The sequence below is a fragment of the Pyrus communis genome, chromosome 10, assembly GCF_963583255.1.
Source record: "Pyrus communis chromosome 10, drPyrComm1.1, whole genome shotgun sequence".
Lineage (NCBI taxonomy): Eukaryota > Viridiplantae > Streptophyta > Magnoliopsida > Rosales > Rosaceae > Pyrus > Pyrus communis.
This window is the reverse complement of record NC_084812.1, coordinates 25,852,466-25,868,714: the sequence shown is the minus strand read 5'-3', so window position 1 is coordinate 25,868,714 and position 16,249 is coordinate 25,852,466. Positions and strand designations below refer to the sequence as shown.

Sequence of the window (16,249 nt, the reverse complement as noted above, 5' to 3'; positions counted from 1 at the left end):
TATAATCTATTATAGGAGTTTTATATGAATCAAACTCAATTTTCAGATTTTTGTAGAGGGCTTAAGCTCATGCACATCATATATTATCTCACCACTCCATAAACATCTATAATAAGCATTTATATGAATATTTATAGAAAATGACAGAGAAAATAAAAGAGTTAATTACACTAACACTTCATAAGGTTTATTGAGTTTTTACGAAACCCTCCCACGTTTGAGACATTACACTAATACGTTTTGACGTTTTAATTTACTTTCATAAAACCCCCTTCACTCAAAATTTTGCTAATAAATTGACAACTTGGGGTTCGATAAACCCACTCATTTATTCCCACTTTTCTTGAGCCCAGAACCTCCGAATGACCCTTAAGTTCTGCCTTGGTTCTAAGCTCCTTCAGTGCCTTTTCCTCATCTCTTTTCTTCTGAAGGTTTGCCAAATCGGACTCGTCGTACTCCTCCTTCCTCGACCTTGGGTGCCTTCAGGGCTTTGCTTTTCCACCTTGCGTGGAAGACATGGCTGTGTTCTAAGGCAAAAGGTTTGCTCGATTAGAATGTGAGAGCGACGACAAATCAACAGGACAACCCTATTTACAATAACACATAGCATCCCTTGTTTAGAAGTTTTTAATTTATGTTTTCAATGTTTAATTTATTTATTATTAATATTTTCTTTTTCTAATTTAATTATTTATTGTTTAATTAATTAGTTATGAGGGTGTTGACCCTAAAAATTTCAAAGCCTACTTGGCGTGTAGGCCAAGTAACTAATGAGCTAACTACGTCATTCGGTTGATGCGGGCCGTGCCAACTCGTCGGCCAAGCTTGGTCGAGGAGTACAATTTGTTGATGTTGCGTTGAGCGTGTTGCTGACTTCTTGATCTTGTGACTGCGGCCAAGGAAGGAACAAGTCTCGGCTTTCGGGTTCTCGAGCCTGAAGATAAGGCTGCTAGTTTTGTGAAGTTCATGAATCGTCGGCACCAGATTCGGTCACAGTGATTATATTCGTAAGAGTATAAGCACGTCGAATCGACACCAGACTATATGGACACAAGTACTCAAAGGAGATGTATGTCTTGATGGTAAATGTGGTTCGGTTGTCAGAATGTCGAACTTTGAAACTCACTTGTGAATATCCAATCATAAAACCACTTAGAGTTCAATGTGCCGAATGGAGTAGCTTGTAACACCTTATTTCGCCGAGAAGGCTAATAAGATGACCTTTGCCAATAAGGATTCGAAAACCCTTCTCAACCGAGACTTGGATAGATAACCAGTCGGTCTCGACGCAGTGCTGTTTATCCAAACTGAAGGTGCTCCGGGAACGGCTGATTCTACGGAAACAGTGTTGTTTATCCAAACTGAAGATGTCACCGGTTGCCGTCACAACGTTGTTTATCTAAACTGAAGATGTGTTGGCGGAAAAAGAACATAAAAAATCTCAAGATGTTTGAGAGGCTTGCGTAGGGCAGTTGTGTGTTGAATTGGAAGGACTTTACGTTGCACAACGCCTTGTATTTATAGGGTTGATATTTGCTTGACATGGCTAGATAATTGTGGAGTCCGACTACAATTCTAACTTGCAGAATGAAATATGATCCATGTGGCTGACTTTTCAAATAAAAACCCATCTAGGTTTATCCCATCATGACCACTAGTCTACCTAAACTTTTTATCATAACTCCATCACCATCAAATCCTAGGCTTATCACATCACCACATCATCACCAAAAATCTAGCTTTCCTAGCCTCTCATCATCTTTTACCAAAACTGTCGCATGCATCCCGAGGATTTGGATCCTGAACTTCAAATTCATTTTTGATTATCACCATATTTTAAATGGATAATATCCCATCATGCATGCTTCATTATCTAATGCCGTTCATATCTGTAAACCAAAACTAATCCAAACCACACGTCCACATGCCAAATATCCACATCAAATTGAATTATGCCACCTGTTTCCAGCTTGGAGGTATATTATTTCCTTAAGAAAATGTCAAGATAAATCATCATTAAAAGATAATTATGATAAAAATCATAATGTTATCGTTTAATATTAATAAAATTATCTTCACTTTCCATCAACAATGTGGAGATATGCCTACTCAACGGCCTTGATTACTCGGACCGATGATGTAAATTTGGGTCCAAATAGAGGGTAAAATTGTCAATTTACTAGCAAAATTTTGAGCGAAGGGGTTATGTGAAAGTGAATAGAACTTGAAGAGTACTAGTGTAATGTCTCAAAGGTGAAATGATTTTATGAAAAATCAAGAAACCTTATAAACTAGTATTGTAATTAATTCAAAAATAAAATAAGAGAACGGACATAACACCACTTGTAGTAAATTAACACTCTTTAGCTAAGAAAGTGTAGCAATTTTCTAAATCCGAACTTTTTACGATGCTAAAAAATATCAAATACTTCAAATTTTTAACAGCTACTTCGTTAATCAAAACATAAAACTAAAACCTAATAATTGAAATTCAAACCTTCTTATACTCCAACATCATTAAAAAAATTATATATATACTACTCCCCCATGTACATACAAGCGTATGGATCTAATAGCTTGAGTCAAAAGGCAAACCAACCCCGCGTGAAACCCATACACGTGGCATTCTCCTTTTGGATTAAAATCTCTTTTTTTTTTTTTTTTTTCTTTTTTAATTTGGTAACCAAATCTGACAAATTCTCATTAAATAATAACAACTTAGAAACCGTTGGGTTTTTATTCTAACATGACTCCTCTCCGCCTCTTCCACGTACTCCTTAACCCTCTCTCCATCTCTCTCTAAATTCTCAGACAAACCTCTCTGAAACCCTAACATGGCGCTTCCGGCGGAGCCGCACTCCGGCCCCGATTCGGCTAACCATCCGGATCACACCGATTTCAAATTCAATTCCGAGATGGAGTCCCTCCCGATCCCTCATCTCGACCCTGAATTCTTCTCATCGGACAACGGCATGGGCTCCGCCGCCGTCCCCTCGGATGAATTCATGTCCGATCTTGGCTTCGGGTTTGGTTCTGATGACAATTGCAACTTCGAGCTCACTTTCGACGACTTGGACAAACTCTACCTGCCGTCGATGACCGAGGAATTCCTCCTTCCCGACGGATTAGATCCCGGTGCGGCCGAGTCTAATTCGGGGTCTCCGGAATCGGGTAGCTCCGCGATTTCGGTTTCCGGCGATGATAAGGGGGGTCTGGACGTCTCCAGGTTTCTGAATTGTCCGGCGTCATCGAATGAGTGTTCGGAGAATTCTGGTGGGCCTGCGTCGTCTCAGGGCTCTGGGATTTCCGAGGCGGTGGACTCGCATTCGGGCAATTCGGGTAATTCTGTTACTGTTTCTTCCAATGCGATTTGCAGTTCAGATGATGAGAAGGTTAATGTGGAGGATGAAATGGCGAAAAATTACCTTGTGAAGAGGAAGAAAGATAGCGACGACGGCAACGTGGAGTCAAGAAGTGCCAAGTATCGGAGGTCAGACAATAACAACAATTCTGCTTCTGTGAATGTGGGTGCAAATGCGAACGATGAAGAGGAGAAGAGGAAGGCGAGATTGATGAGGAACAGAGAAAGTGCTCAGCTTTCTAGGCAGAGGAAGAAGCATTATGTGGAGGAGCTGGAGGACAAGGTGAGGGCTATGCATTCCACTATTGCTGATTTGAATAATAGGATTTCTTATGTTATGGCCGAGAATGCTACTTTGAAGCAGCACTTGAGCAGCGGTGGCACCATGTGCCCGCCACCGCCACCACATTTAGGGATGCACCCGCATCCTCCCATGCCACCGATGGCTTATCCATGGATGCCATATTCGTCCTATGTGACGAAGTCACAAGGTTCCCAGTCCTTTTTGTTACCAATTCCTAGATTGAAATCCCAGCAGCCAGCGGCTGCGCCCAAGTCCAAAAAGTCGGAAAGTAAGAAGAGTGAGGGTAGAACTAAGAAGGTTGCTAGTATTAGTTTTCTGGGTCTGTTGTTTTTTATCTTGCTTTTTGGTGGGCTTGTTCCTATGGTGAATGTTAACTTTAGTGGTGTAATGGATAGAGGTTTTGGTGGGTCTTCTTATGTTCGTGATAGGTTCAATGGTCAAAACAGAGGGAGGCTTTTGAATGTTCACAGTCATTTGAACGGATCTGAAGAAATTATATCTTTGGGCATATCTGGTGGAAAATTCGACGTCTCTAACAAAATTCTTCATGAGAGGGGTCATCATACAAGAAATATGCCAAAAGAACAAGGGTCACGACCAGTTCCGGGTTCTGATGAATTTGCTCGTCTGTACAATACTAGTAGTGAGCCACTTGTGGCTTCTTTGTATGTTCCAAGAAATGATAAGCTTGTCAAGATTGACGGAAACTTGATTATACATTCGGTCCTGGCCAGTGAGAAAGCCATGGCTTCCCATGAGCCTTTTGAAAGGCAAAGTAGTAGAGAGACTGGTTTGGCTGTGGCTAAAGATTTGGTTTCAGCATTAGCAATTCCTAAACCGGGAGGGAACAGAGGGATTCATGCTCCCTTATACAGAAATTCTGCTGGACCACACAAGGCTCTCACAAGTGGTTCAACTGATGTTCCAAAGGATCGTATGAAGTCAACTTCAGCTGATGGTAAACTGCAACAGTGGTTCCGTGAAGGTCTTGCAGGTAATAACATTGCACCTGGTTTCTCTTTTGTCTTAGGTTCTGTATATGTGCACTTAGTGGATGCCTAACATCTTTATGGTTGGTTTGCTTTTTTGACTATTTGCCATGCATTTTCATTATATCAACAAGTGAAGTCGAAATTATTTTCATCAGTGTTGGTAATAGTTGTGCAGCTAAGTTTGAGGGGACCTATTGGTAGTTCGTGGTAAATATAAGTTTAGTTTAATCATGCTAGTAAGGAAATATCACTTGGGTAGATGAATTGTGAGATGAAGCTCTTGTTTTGAGTTTTCTTTTGAATAGATAAGTCATGAGCTTTGAATTAGGAGAAATTAGGAAAATTGACTTTTGTTTGCAGTAGGTATAAAAAAAATTGTGTGAGGCTATGAGCCAGTTTCTTTGATCAGTGACATGATTAATCTTGCACCTGACTGTTTTGAAAAAGTCGTTATGAGCCTGGACCAGTGTGTTTTGTTGGTACATGTGTGATGAGATCTGGATCCATTTTCCAATTACAGCTGCTTGTCAAGTAGTTAGGGTGTTGAGCATATTGTTAATGTACTTGTATGGGTTGAAGGTCGATTTTATATACTTAGATTTGAGCTTTAACCATGCTTGAAAGTATGTCTGACAGTTTATTCATCCTTGCATCTCTTGTAAGTCTTAGAAATTGTGGACATCAAATCAATAGTAAGCTCATTGTCGATAGTAATAGTAGTGCTTCAGACATATACCTACTTACACTTTCAGATGGGTATCTTACATATAGGGGTGATTAGCTTCCCTAGTCATCCTCTGGTAAGTTCTATATATATATTAGAATTTTGGACACAAAACTACCTACAACCCCAAATTGAGATACCACAGATAGAATCCTACTATTCTTTCTGTTCATTGTACTATGTTGCTTTTTCTAGTATCCTAATATGTTTGCTTTAACTCCTTCTGTTCATTGTACTTCCTTTGTCGGTGCTCACATCAAACACTTTGATACAAACTACATTATTGATTTCTTGAATATTCTGCAGGACCAATGCTGAGTTCTGGAATGTGCACTGAAGTATTTCAGTTCGATGTCTCAGCTACTACCTCTTCAGGAGGTATAATACCTGCATCTTCAGTTTCGAATGTTTTTGAAGACCATCAGAATACTACAGAGCTGAACAGGGGAAGGAACAGAAGGATCCTCCGTGGTCTCCCAATTCCCCTTGCTGGATCTGGTCATAACGTCACCGAAGAAAATGTGAAGGGAAATCAACGGAACAACACCCTGCCCGGTAGTAGATCGGTTTCTCCCATGGTTGTCTCTGTTCTTGTTGATCCTAGAGAGGCTGGTGATATTGACGTGGATGGCGTGATCAAGCCGAAGTCACTTTCTCGAATTTTCGTTGTCGTGCTTTTAGACAGCGTGAAATATGTCACATACTCGTGCGTGCTCCCTCGATCTGGTCCTCACCTGGTGACTACTTGAACATGGAGAAGCGGCTTTGGAGTTTTGAATGATGACGACAACTACATCTACTAATTCTAGAAGCTCCCCCTCCCCCAAAACAAAAAAACACAAAAAAAAAGGCCAGTTTTGTATATAAACAGAAGAAGAATTGATTGCCCGTATAAGAGAGGGCTTTAACTTACTGTGGAAGGTTTGGTTGTATGCCCTTCCTGTGTTAGGAAACATGTTTAAGAATAATTATCATTAGCTTGCGTGTGCACGGATACGTTTCGCACTGTTTTTTGTTATTGATGATGATGAAAAAGTATTTTCGTAGCCATTTCTGAAGGAACACTTGTGGTTCTCAAGTGCGAGGACGGGAGGACGAGGATGAATTACATCGTCGTCTATTGCCTCGTATCGAAGTGGAACTATATAAATTATGTTGCTGGATGGCAGAAACCAACCCTTGAAAATATGTAGGACTGAGAATTGAGACGTGAGGGTTAGTCTGGTATTGCTGTTCTTTAAGAAAAACTGTTTTTGGCTATACTGTGAAAATAAAAGTGTAAAATAAATTTGTTGAGTGTTCGGCAAATATTTTCTTGTAAAAGTGTTGTTAAGGGTACGTAAACCTACTCTTTTTTTTTTTCTTTTTTTTTTTTTTATAGTAAAAGTGCTTTTAATAAAAAAAAATAGTATTTGAGCTTTCGGTAAACTTTTAGGCCTAAATGCCAAAGCAGTTCCTGTATTGTAGTCATATGGCCAATTTAGTCTCTGTGTTTTCAATTTGGTTAATCTGGTCATCGTATTTGTCTCTGTTAACCAATTAAGGACAGTTCATTTGATATCTGTTAAAAAATTCATAAGAAAATTATAACAGATATAATTACCCTTTTTTTTTTTTAGAAAAATGCAAATCAATGATATGGAGTATGCTGATGATTGCGGATAAAGTAGAGACTCATGGGTTAGATGTCGCTGAAATCAATGATATGGAGTATGATTTCCTTGGATTGCCGACTATCGACTTCATAGACAGTATGGTAGAAGTAGGAGCTGCAACGTTGCTTCCGTAGCTGTTATAGTTGTTTTGGTTTGCCGACTATTGACGTCTTAGACAGTCTGATAGAAGTGGGAGCCGCAATGTTGCTTTTTTTGATGGAGACTTTATCCTCCCTCATGATCCTAATCGGAGGATTGCAGGTTGAAGCTTCAAGGCAACGAGTTCTCTCAGTAGTTTCAGGGTTCAGTAGCTGTTATAGTTGTTTTGTAATGTTCTATATCTTTAAGGCAGGAAGGAGAGTATTTTTGGATATCATTTTGTTTTTGGATTGTATCCTATTGGGATAACACTATATGTTTTGATCAATCTTATTGGGTATGCATAATTTGGGCTGTATTGTATGTTCTCGTATTTAATCTGTTTGGTTGATGTTTGTTTTATTATTATCTTGTTTTTGCTGGTTTTATGCTTGCATGTGGTTTTGGTTGTGTTTGGAGAACGTTACTGTGAATGTTGGTTGCATTTGTTGAGGGCATATTGAATGTATTTTGAGATGATGTTATGAATTATTATTTGGTAAGTGGAATGGTGGGGAGGGTGCGAGGGAAGAATCTGGAGCATGGATGTAGATTTTGGGCAACTTGTTTATTTTATTTTATTTTATATTTTTGGCTGCCAGTGCTTCCCTTTGTTTGCTGCTTAATTGAGAGGTTGGGTGCTTTTGGTTGAGGAGAGGGTCTTTGGTCAACAGGCAGTGGGATTTTGGGATTTTCTAAACAAACAACCGAAACAGGAGAGAAGAAAACAGTGTCTGGTTGTCTCACGAAAACTGCACACAACAATGACAGTATTGTTGGGTGCCACCGCAGCTGGTGGTGGCAACGGTGGTTGTTACTTCTTAATACCACTCCAGATTGTATCGCTTGTATGGCTGCTCGGAGAAATGGTGTTCATCTATCTCAAAGAGGCTTCGAAACAATGTGTGCCCCAATCTGAACCCAATGGTTCTGGTTACTCCAAGTGCAATCAGTTAAATCAAATTCAACAATACTGTGAATGAATTTCGACTGCTAGCTGAGCACCACCCTTGGTCTCTTACATGGGGCAGTGATCCCGAATTTGGGATGGATGCTAGCTGATAACCACCAGTCTTGTCCCAAGAAACACGAGCACTGCACCATGTAAGAGACCAAGGGAATTTCAACTGCTGTGGTGCCCTTAAATCAAATTAATTAAAATACCAGTGGAGGCCAGAAGCAATTTCGACTGCTGTGGTGCCCTTAATCCTCTAATTGCTATGATTTAAAATGTTAAAATGTTCTAAGATCAAAAGTTCCCTTCTTACAATTATGCAACAAAACTCAAGGCTTTATTTATTTTTTTATAGGCTGAAACTTTACATGCAAGTGGAACTTTTCAAGAAAATGATGGGTAGATATTAGGCTGAGTATCTTAATGGAAATTTTGAACAAACAAGTGATATCGTAGATGAATGTTCTGAAAATTTTATTTTCGAAACTCAGAAGAAAAAATTAACTATATTTGGCAAGACATATTTCATATTGACATCACACGCTGCACACGCCTGTTGGTCGTCTGTGGACGAAGCACAACTGCCATCGTTGCCGTCGTTGTTGATGACGATTATTACTCACTGTTCTAAAAATTGGCCTAGATAACTCCAGGCGGGCTAGGCGGTCCTAGGCGGTTTTTTTCTTCTATTGTGTGCTTTTTTTTTTTTTGGTTTTATTATGGTGGTATACTTATGAAAGTGGTGTACCTAATTTGCAAATAATGGATTTACTACAAGTTCATCCAATATATATGGAAATGGTGTACCTAATTTGCATTTTATCATTATTTTATTATCTATACAAGTATAGTTTTTTTTTAGGTGTAAATAGACACTTATTTACAAGATATGTAATAAATTTACACAAATCCGCTTAGCCGCCTAGGAGCTAGGCCCCTGCCCGCCGCCCGACTAGCGCCTAGCGATTTTTAAAACCTTGTTATTACATAAGTATTGATTAAAGTGTTTATTTTTTATTAGTGATATGTTAATTAGTTTGCAAATTTAGTCTACCAAGCATTACCCTCAAATTGTATTTTGTAAACTAGATGATGTGGCATGACATGATTGTATTTCTTCTCCAAATCATTAAAGAAAGAAGGGAACTCTAACGAAAAGCTCCCGGTGCTGTTCACTTTAACGAATAATCACATTTTTACCCTAAAAAATCAATCTTGGTAATATTCACTTTACCCTATATTTTGTCCTTATTGTTAAAACTCAAAATTTTCAAGCTATTTTCATTAGTTTTCCTAAGAAAGAATCTAATCGTTAGGTGCCGCATCATGTGATCTACAAAATATGATCTCTATATCATTTTTCCAAAAATAAAAAATAAATAAATGTTTGGTGTTTTGTTCAATGTACTCTTGTAAATGAAGCTTACATGTCTGTCACAGTAAAATAAAGGGGTTTTTGAACTTTAATCCTTCAAGAAGATTAAAATTTAATAAAAATCTGGTGTTATATTAAATATTGATTTTAGTCCCTTAATGTGTACTTAATTCAAATTCATATTATATTTTTGTTTTTATATTTAATAGATAATTTATTTAATGTTATTACATTAAAATTTTAATTTATTATTATACACATTTTAATTCATTAATTTTGTTGAACTTTCTCTAATTAGTGTACCTAAACGTCCGTATCATAATATATTTTACTAAATTAGTGTACCAAAATGTCTGTAGCTAAATATATTGTAGTGAAATAGTGACACATAAGAAAATATGTAAAAACATAAGTGTACTGAAATTTCTGTACCTAACTATATGATATTAAACTAGTGTACCGAAATGTTGGTACCTAAATATATTATACTAAACTAGTGTACCGAAATGTCTGTACCTAAACATATTATACTAACCCAGTGTACCGAAATGTTCATACCTAAAATATATTGTAATGAATTAGTGGCAGATAAGAAAATATGCAAAAACATAGGTGTACCGAAAAATCTCTATGAAAATATCTTCTTATATAAGATGCTTACCAAAATGAGAATTAAAATTTATAATATTCTCATAAAATTTAAATTCATAAAATTATAAATTAAAAAAAAACATTGAATACATATGGTGGCATTAAATAGATTCTAGGGACTAAAATCAAATTTTAATGTTGAATAAGACATTTTTCTAAATTTCATCTTATTTAGGGATTAAAATCTAATTTTCTATAAAATGAATGTACGGTATGACCATGTCGAAAATAACCCAATAAAGTATAAGAAACAACATGAACGATGATATTCGTATGGGATAGGATCAAGGAACAAATATTTTTACAAATACTTTTACACTCTTTTTAAGCCTTTTGATTACATGACATCTAATGGTTCTTATTTATTCATTAAATGATATGGATGCTTATGTGGATTTTAACTAATATTAAAGATCAAATAAAACTGAAAAAAAAACATAAAATCTGGAAAATTAAAATTAAAATTAAAATTAAAAAAAGGAAGAAACTTAAACTGAAATTGGTTCTCCCATTCCCATTTTGATCAAGACTTGGATTCAAGCTTTGAACCCTAATAAAAAAAATCATTAACTAAATTTTTTTTTTTTTTTTTTTTTGGGTTTTTCAGACTTGGGATTCAAACTTCATCCTTTATGTATTCGGGCTCTCATCAAATATTTTCTTTGTTCTGTTGGTAATTTTAAAAGAACAAATTGAATGGGAATACACAATATTATAGAGGTGATATTGGTATCACATAACATAAGAGAAAATACATCTTACATCTTTGTGTTTTAAGACGAGAGATTCCATATTTTGTGATTTTTTTAGAAACTCCGTTAGCAGTTCCCAGATGCAGTAATTTTGAAAAACCGAATTCAATTTTCTCAAATTATCAAAACCAAGCGCACAACAGGGTTTGGAATTAGGTCAAATGAAATAACATGAACAAGGGTAATATATTCAACTTCATGTAATTGCCATACAAGACATGGAGTTGCAAAAGCATATCAGCAAAGGGGGAGAACAGCGAACAACTAGGGTTTCTTTCTTTTTGAATTTTAGTTTTAATTTTCCAAATTTTACGTTTTTTTTTTCCAGTTTTATTTGATCTTTAATATTAGTTAAAATCCACATAAGCATTCATGTCATTTAATAAATAAATAAGAACCATTGGATGTCATGTGATCAAAAGGTTTAAAAAAAGTGTAAAAGTATTTGTAAAAATATTTGTCTCTTGGTCTTATCCCTATTCGTATTGAGTATCAATGTCATATTAACAAAGTTATATTCATGTATTGGTTAAAAACTCTAAACCCAAGCCCTACACTCAAAGCTCTAAGCCATTCCAAAGAACACTCTAAAACTTATAACTCAAAATGATCAACCCCATTGTTGACGGACATTCTAAATTTCAAAACTCAAAACGACGAACCAATTTCGAGTTTTGAGATTTAGAATGTCCTCCTTTAAGAAAATTAAAAAAAAATAAAAAAATAAAAAAAAAAAACTTAACCCCGAGCTTTAGCTCGCACCATCTAAATCCTACAAGAAATAGGCTTGATGACGTAATCACATTACTTTGATTTAGTATATAAACAACCTTTCTAGAGCCTCCCATGCAGAAGCCCCAAATTCTCTCGTCTCTTGAAAACAAAACCATGAACCCCCGATCCAGGGCGATAGCCAAGGCCAAGGCCAAGGCTAAGGCCAAGTCCAAGTCCAAGTCCCTAGCCGGACCAGGGTCCGGATCCGGGCAGGAGAAGATTCCAGGCCAACGGACGAAGCTCGGAGGTGAGATCCGGGCTCCTCCCTCTTCTCTTGGTGTGCTTTTTCGCATGTTTGTTGGTTTTAGGGTTTGTGAGGAGGAAGAAGATTTGCAAATTTGTTATGGTTTTAGGGTTTGTGAGGAGGAAGATATTATCTCTAATTTCGAATTTGCAGCTTATTTAACTCGATGTATATATGATTTTAGGGTTACCGTGCTTGAACTTAATTAGGGTACTTGATGATGCCTAATTTTTTGTCTTCATAAAAATTCCCTGGCTATGCTGAAAATTTGTATTTTGTTTCCTTTCCATGCCTCATTACATAATGCGAACTGAGCATAACTTTCTGTAGGATCTATCAAGTATCGTCCCAAATCTTTTTGATTTGGCCCTCCCGCAGTTACTCTACTTGTGTAGAATTAATTCTCAACAAATTTCATGCGTAGGGGACTATCTATTATTCTCAGTTAGCTATTTATACATATAATTCCCTTGAGGATACCAGCCTTCGAACCCACGACGTTGAGGATTTGTGCTTGCACCCTTAAATCATAATGGTAGGAAGAAGGCCGGGAGCTATTTACACACACACACACACATGCACGAACCCACAACATTGAGGACTTGTGCTTCCACACTTAACCACAATGGTAGGAAGAAGGCCGTTAGTTATTTACACACGCGCAAACACACACGAACCCACAACATTGAGGACTTGTGCTTGCACACTTAACCACAATGGTAGAAAGAAGGCCGGTAGCAATTTACACACACACACACACAGGTGGCAATGACATGCATATGGCAGGCTTTGTTATCTTCCTAACAAATTAACCTAGAGACAGAGTAGGACGTAATTGAGCATGAAGCACTAGTGGTAGGTATTTGATGATTCAATGAGATATCCTCCTAACAAATTAACCCAAACAGAGTAGAACTTAATTGATCATGAATCAGTAGTAATAATTATTTGATGACTCAATGAGATCGAGAATACAAAGTAATTAAGGGCCCGACTCAAATTCAGATGGCTTGCTTACTTAGCTTATATATGCACTGTGCAATTTGTATTATTAATTAATGTATCTCCACATTTCCTTAAACACCCAGATGGCCCTCCCTCTCAAGTCAAAAATGAAAAGGCTGTTGAAGAGAATCTGGCTAAACTCCAACTTGACGAGGGGAATACTACTACTCCAAAATCAAAACCAGAAGAGAAGAAAATGAGCAGGGCATTCACAGCTGAGAAACCTTTCAGATTCCAATTCAAACACCCTTGTGAAGTTTGCAATGTGTTTGGCCACTGGAGTGATTCATGCCCCTACCTGAAACGTATACCAGACAATGTAACTGAGGTTGGCAAGGGCTACATAATATTGGATGGCCGTGGGCTGAGGTATGCTGATATGATGTTCTGTCTTCTTTGTGGCAAATTTTGTGACCACGAGGATGAGGACTGCCCGGATTTAAGCAAATTCATTGCAGAAGGCCACCCCCTTCTCAACCTAGTTCCTCGCAGCCCGTAATCTTGCTGATGGCGAGGATGCTGTTGGATTGTCTAGTCTTGGGCTGTTGCTTTCTTCTTTATTTTCTTTGAGTTTCAGCACTCTGTAGTCTGTATATATGTCTTTGAGTAAGCTCACCTGCCCCGTCCGTAGTGACTGATGGCTGGCGGATGGATACTGTACTTGGGTTTGGTTTGCTTGTACTGGTCTTGAAATATTAATACTTGGTTGTTCTTGTTTCTAAGTGGACAGCCCTTTGCTTGTACTGGCCTTGGATGCAAAAGTTATTCAATACACAGCTAACTTGCACATTAATGAAACAAAAACTGTTAGATCCCGTTTGACCAATTGATCCAACTGTTTTTTGTTTCATTGTTCGCTAGAGAAAGCCCAGTCTTGGATGCGCGTTACAAAGGTTTGGGCGGCTGGTAGGGGTCTAACGCCTAGACGTCTAACTAGTGCATGGGTGGCAGCCTTGGCCTTTCTTTTTTAATTTTAATTAATTTGTTATATAACATATTTTTGTGTGTATATATATGTATATAAATATCTATTTATACATAACAAAATACATCATTGTATAGGATACATAAATTGCAAAATAGAATAACATATAGATTATAAAATATTAGAACATATGAAACATGAGTGTTCATCCAAGTATTTTACAATTTATTGAAAAAAATAAAATGCAAAATGAAAGTTATTTATTTTCTGCTTAAATAATGCGGTACCTGGTTGGATTGATGCTTTGCTTTGCTATGTTGTTTGATCTCTTATTATTAAAATAAAAAAAATTCAAAAAATTACTATTATTAAGGAAATGGGAAGAGTTCGAAACTATTACAATATTTAGGAGAATGAAGAGTTTTGAACCTAGGATGAGATGCATGAATAGAAACTCAATACCCTATCCACTAGGATATTGGACAACATGTTATTAGGTAGTACCGTACTACCACATCAACACATGATCATTCCACTCAAAAGTTGACACATGTATAATTGTTATACAGCTGGAATGAAAACTTATTTTAACATGGAAAATGAAATTTTAAAAAAATAATAAAAACTTGAAGAAAAAAAAAATACCCCTAACCACCTTCATCCCTTTCCCAGTGCAGTTCTCCAGAACTCCACCCCTTGCTCTAAGGCTGCCGCCCCTTTTTATTACATTGTTATAATACTTCTTGAATCTATATTTGTTATCATTTTTGTTTTACTTATTTATGTTCATTCTAATTTTGATTCATAGTTTCACTATCGTTGTTTCCATTGCTTGCTTAGACTTTTTCGATCATGAAAATTTGTGATGGCTCGTAGAATTATTAATTATTATTATAAAAATATTATTATTTGACTGAATCAACTTGTTAAAGGTATGTAAATTCCTTTCTTTCAAATTCTTTCAAAACAGATTGAATTATCCAATTCACTTTGTTATTGAGGAGTCTGTTTTTGTGAAAAATTGTGATAATGAATTCCTAGACCTTTTTTAAATGGATGAAAATGAATTTGGCGAATTTTTTTACTTCTCATGATTTTTTAATTCAGTTACTTTTTCAGCTTCTAGTAAATTGCCTGAAACGACTGTTGATTCTGCTACCACTGGTACAATCTTGTGTACAATTGTTTTGCCTAAAGGTGTTTTAATGTCTTTTGATGCAACGATTACTAATCTGGACTCCACAAAGAGTAATTTTCTATTATTCTTTTTTTTTTTTTTTTTTTTTTTTTATTTTGCAACAATTTACGTTTATTTCACTTATTTGTTTCTTTCTTTTTTTTTAGTTTCGTATCCTAAAAAAAAGCTTTGGAAAATACATGAAAATCCTCCCATCTACAACTCCTAGTGCCATTATAACCGGGGTGGTGTTGCCTTTATGGGATACTTAAAACTTGAAGCAGGCAATCAACTTGCAGTGTTACATATGCTCCGTTGAACGAGAGGTATCATATTTTTTATTTTTTATTGGCTAGTGTTATTTTTGTCTCTGATTTTTTGTTTCTATTGATTTTTTTATTAATTTTTGTTTTGTGTGTTGGTTATTTGTAGGTTCCAAAAGCTTATGTTATAAGTAGATTTTGTGACATTGTACACATTAAAAATTGTAAGGATGACGGCTGCAGATGTTCAATGATAGATATTAACGGCTGGTCTAAAGAATTGAACTATGGCGTCTACTGTATGAGAAGTGGAGCTAAATATGCATCCAAGTCATTGAAGTATTCATTCAAAGGGAATTCTGAACGTATAGGCAAAACTAATGAATGTAACGTAGAGCTGTTAAACATTAACAAAAATGTTAAATTTGGAGAAGCTGATGATGTGATGCTGCTTGTAATGTTAGTTTCCTCTTTCAGAATTGTCTCTTGCGGGGCTCTGTATTTGGGTATGTGACTACCACATATTTTGTTATAAATTTGTTTTTGTTGAATTTTTTTAAATTTATTTTGTTTATTGTTCTGATATATTTTGTTTATGTATTTTAGCTTCAAGGATTCCTTGCGTGGGTGAAAGAGATTTAGATATTCATGATTTTCTGCCTTGTTTGAAACTGGTAGTTGGCTTCTCTTACTCTGTTGCCGACTATCCCCTGTTTATGGTTGTGCTCAGGTAGCTTTTCAGGGTTGGAGGTGGCGTCTGGTGAGGTATTACTCGGCGGCGGTGGACTGGGATTCGCTTGGATGGACTAGAAAGCCGATGGTGTAGAAGGCAGTGGAAGCTTCGTGGTTTCTTGGTTGTTGTGTACGTCTTTGGGCCTTACTGCTTTCGTGGGCTCCTTTTCTGTTTGTATTTAGTCTCGGCCCCTTGTTTTGTTTGTTAGTAGGTGTTTCTTA

The 16,249-nt window shown here is 36.7% G+C and overlaps 1 protein-coding gene, 1 long non-coding RNA gene and 1 pseudogene across 2 annotated transcripts; 2 read left to right on the top strand and 1 right to left on the bottom strand.

Annotated features, from left to right (window-relative positions):
• Positions 1–324: 324 nt before the first annotated feature.
• Positions 325–518, bottom strand: LOC137746759 (uncharacterized; annotated as a pseudogene).
• A 2,209-nt stretch (positions 519–2,727) lies between these two features.
• LOC137747082 (bZIP transcription factor 17-like) lies at positions 2,728–6,427 on the top strand. Its single transcript, XM_068487091.1, has 2 exons — positions 2,728–4,659; positions 5,688–6,427. The coding sequence occupies exons 1-2, from the start codon at positions 2,835–2,837 to the stop codon at positions 6,128–6,130; spliced, it is 2,268 nt and encodes a 755-aa protein (XP_068343192.1). The 5' UTR covers positions 2,728–2,834; the 3' UTR covers positions 6,131–6,427.
• Positions 6,428–11,775: 5,348 nt separating this feature from the next.
• LOC137748768 (uncharacterized) lies at positions 11,776–13,702 on the top strand. Its single transcript, XR_011070115.1, has 2 exons — positions 11,776–11,928; positions 13,014–13,702. It is a non-coding gene; the product is annotated as an uncharacterized lncRNA (long non-coding RNA).
• Positions 13,703–16,249: the final 2,547 nt, after the last annotated feature.